Source organism: Porites lutea, chromosome 2 (genome assembly GCF_958299795.1).
Source record: "Porites lutea chromosome 2, jaPorLute2.1, whole genome shotgun sequence".
NCBI classification, from domain to species: Eukaryota; Metazoa; Cnidaria; class Anthozoa; order Scleractinia; family Poritidae; genus Porites; species Porites lutea.
This window is the reverse complement of record NC_133202.1, coordinates 4,518,738-4,522,061: the sequence shown is the minus strand read 5'-3', so window position 1 is coordinate 4,522,061 and position 3,324 is coordinate 4,518,738. Positions and strand designations below refer to the sequence as shown.

At 40.0% G+C, this 3,324-nt stretch overlaps 1 protein-coding gene across 1 annotated transcript; it reads left to right on the top strand.

Moving 5' to 3' along the window:
- Nucleotides 1–780: 780 nt before the first annotated feature.
- Nucleotides 781–2,834, top strand: LOC140925185 (kelch-like protein 25). Its single transcript, XM_073375153.1, has one exon. It carries the CDS (start codon nt 827–829, stop codon nt 2,546–2,548), a length of 1,722 nt encoding a protein of 573 aa, XP_073231254.1. The 5' UTR covers nt 781–826; the 3' UTR covers nt 2,549–2,834.
- The last annotated feature ends 490 nt before the right edge of the window (nt 2,835–3,324 follow it).

Sequence of the window (3,324 nt, the reverse complement as noted above, 5' to 3'; positions counted from 1 at the left end):
TGTTACATTCGATGCATTCTACTTCTCTCTATGGCCTTAAACTCTCAGTTTTGAGAAGTATGGGAGCAAAAGCCCTAGCAACCGACCACCGTGACAGGCGGCCCAAACTCACGTTATTAGGGAAGGGTGTAAAGTAATTTACATATCAATTTACACACCATACCATGGTGCACTTTGTTCTATGAGAGGAGTAACAGTGGTTATGCAATAAAGCCAAAAAAAAAAACAGTAAAACGACAAACAGACACCAGAACACAGTGGAATACATTGCAGTTACCGTAAAATTGCGAAAATAAACCCCGGGGCTTATATTTTTCAATGACCCTTTTTGAGGGGCTTATTTTTGGAGGGGCTTATGTACGGAGGGAAATTTGCGTTTCAAGACCGATTGGGCTGGCCTTATAGTTGGAAGTAAATTTACCGTTTTTACTTTGTTTTACTTTGTATTTGAGGGCAATTTCCAAGTGCAAGCCCCCGGGGGGCTTATGTTTCGAGGGGCGAGTTAACGGAGGGTTTTTTGCGTTACCGGCTTGTTATACATGGAGGGGCTTATTTTCGGAATTTTACGGTAAGTCTTTTTTATTCATTTCATCTAAGAAAAAGTAAGGTTTAGCGTTATTTGACATTCGCAGATCTCCAGTAATATATTTCTCATACAAAGTCTCTTATATTTTCAACGGTCGCCTGTAACGCGACACCGGCGCGTCATCTGTGGTATGTGTTACTTTACACCCTTCCCTCGTAACGTGAGTTTGGGTCACCTGTGCTCAAAGTAGGAGAGAGTTGCAATCGTTAAAGCTTGTGTCTCTGCCCACAGTTGTTCACCATGTCCGTAGATTTATTATCCGAACCGATCATGGATACAGGTACACAACACTTTTGTGTGGAAGTGATGAAGCGACTCGATATTGAACGAAAGAATGGGCAATTCTGCGATTTGATTCTGGAGGTTGGGTCAGGAGACGAGAAAGCGCGTTTGGAAGCCCACAGAAATATATTGTCTGCAGCAAGCCCGTTCTTTTACAAGGCACTTAACAGTAACATGAAAGAAAAAATAGAAGGAGTAATCCGTTTAGAAGAAACAAGCAAAGCTATCATGGAAGGAGTTTTGGATTATATCTACACTGGATATGTATCCGTCTCCGAAGACAATGTTTACGAATTGTTTGCAAAGGCAGATTATTTCGATCTTCCAGCCCTGAAGTCCTTTTTGAGCAATTTCATTTTAGAAAACCTTTCCTTGTCTAACTGCGTCATAGCCTATTATTTTGCCTCAAAGTACCAGTGGGAGCAGTTAATGAGAGGAACAAGGGCTTATATTTTGTCAAATTTCCTGTCTGTTGCTGAAACCGATGATTTTCTAGATTTAAGCTTTGAGCAAGTAAAGGAGTGGATTTCAAGTGACGAAATAATCGTGGATGCAGAAGACAACGTTTTTGAGGTAGTTTTAAGATGGAGTGAAAGAGGTGAGAGAAGAAAACGCGACAATTTTCGAGATTTGTTTCGGCACATCCGCTTTGTCCATATGTCACGCGATTATTTGTTTCAAGTCATTCTTTCACATCCTTTGGTAAGAGATAATGTAGAGTGCTCATCTGTAGTGTTAAATGCCATGAAATTAGCCTTCGATGGAACAGATAATAGCCTTTTCTCGCAAGCACCAAGAAATTGCTTGAAAACTCATGACGATGTCATTGTTGCCTGTGGAGAAAGAAAAGTGTTCTGTTACCTCCCTGATGATACGGTATGGTATGAGTTGCCTGTAATGGATCACGGCCGCAACTCTCTCCATCAATCTGTGAGTGCATGTCATGGCAAACTGTATGTAATGGGTGGGAATCAAGACGGTGTAGTGGAGCATTTTGACCCATCCCTTGGCCGGTGGAATGAAGTGAATATTCCAGATAAAGTTGCCTACTCATCTGCAGCTGTAACCATGCACGGATTTTTGTATGTTGTGGGTGGGAAAGATGGGATTGGGAATCAATGTACTGTACAGAAATATAATCCTGACACAAATCAGTGGCTTAAAGTTTGCCCACTGAGCACCCCCAGGTCAGGTGTGTGTGTTGTCACTGATGGAAGTTATCTATATGCTATTGGGGGCATTGATAAGACAGGACAATACCTGAATATTGTTGAAAGGTTTGACCCTAGAAAGAACACATGGGAAAATCTTCCTCCTATGCTTGCAAGAAGAGCCAATGCTGGGGGTGCAGTGATCAAGCAAAGGTTGTTTGTATTTGGAGGAGATTCAAGAGATAATTACTCCTGTGAAGTGTTTGATCATCCAACCAACATGTGGAGTAGTATTCCTAGTCGGGATATCCAAAGAAAACCTACCAGTGCTGTAAGTTTTAAAGGAAAAATATATGTGTATACAAATAGTGCTGGTTCAAATGGATCTAAAAACTTTCAAGTCTATGATGTTGATCAAAACCAGTGGGAGCCACGTATGTTTCCAGTGGATACTTACGAACTTTATAGACTTTCTTGTCTCAGAGTTTCAAAAAATGCTTTGTCAACATATAGAAAAGTTTTAAAGTAACCAAAAGTTTGTGTTTTATGTCCTTGTTGTTTATTAAAAAGAGAACCCAAATCCTGGAGTGGTTTACATCCAAAACATGCAGGTTGAAATAAAAACCTCGTTATGATTAATCCTCTTTTATGCAATTATGTCACAGCTAGTAGAAGGCATATTTGTCACAATTTACTGATATATTTTTTTATACCCTTACCACTAGTGATCTGTAACTTAGTGTGAATGATGATAGTCAACTTGCAGTAAGTAGGTGTTTTCTTATTAAATACATTATATAATAAGTTGAATGTAATCATTAACAAGGCTGCTGCCTAAGAAAAATTTTAGGGAGCCCTTCGGGCTCCTAAAGTTTAAAGTTAGGAGCCCGAGCCACATTGTTAGGAGCCCAGTTTGAAATCCATGTATTGTTTTTCCAAGATCATTACATAGGTTATAGAGGTTCTTGCACACTTTAATAAGAATTCGCCGGGCCTAATAAATAACACGTAAACAAGAATTAACCGAATTATTTACTTTCATACGTTGCAAACTGGTACATGAAATCGAACATCAAGCACGTCCAGTCGATAGCACGCAAGATAGCTTCCCATTCTCGCCACAAAAAAGTTATCAAATCGACGAAAACCCAAGCAAACGATGAACTGCACGAATGTCAACATAGGCAACAAACAGCCCATAATTTTGCTATTCCATATTTGGAAGTCAAATCTCAGACCCAGTCTTCAACTGCCATCCGGACTCGGAAACGATGGCTTCGTTCGTTTCGACAAAGCTTCACAGTT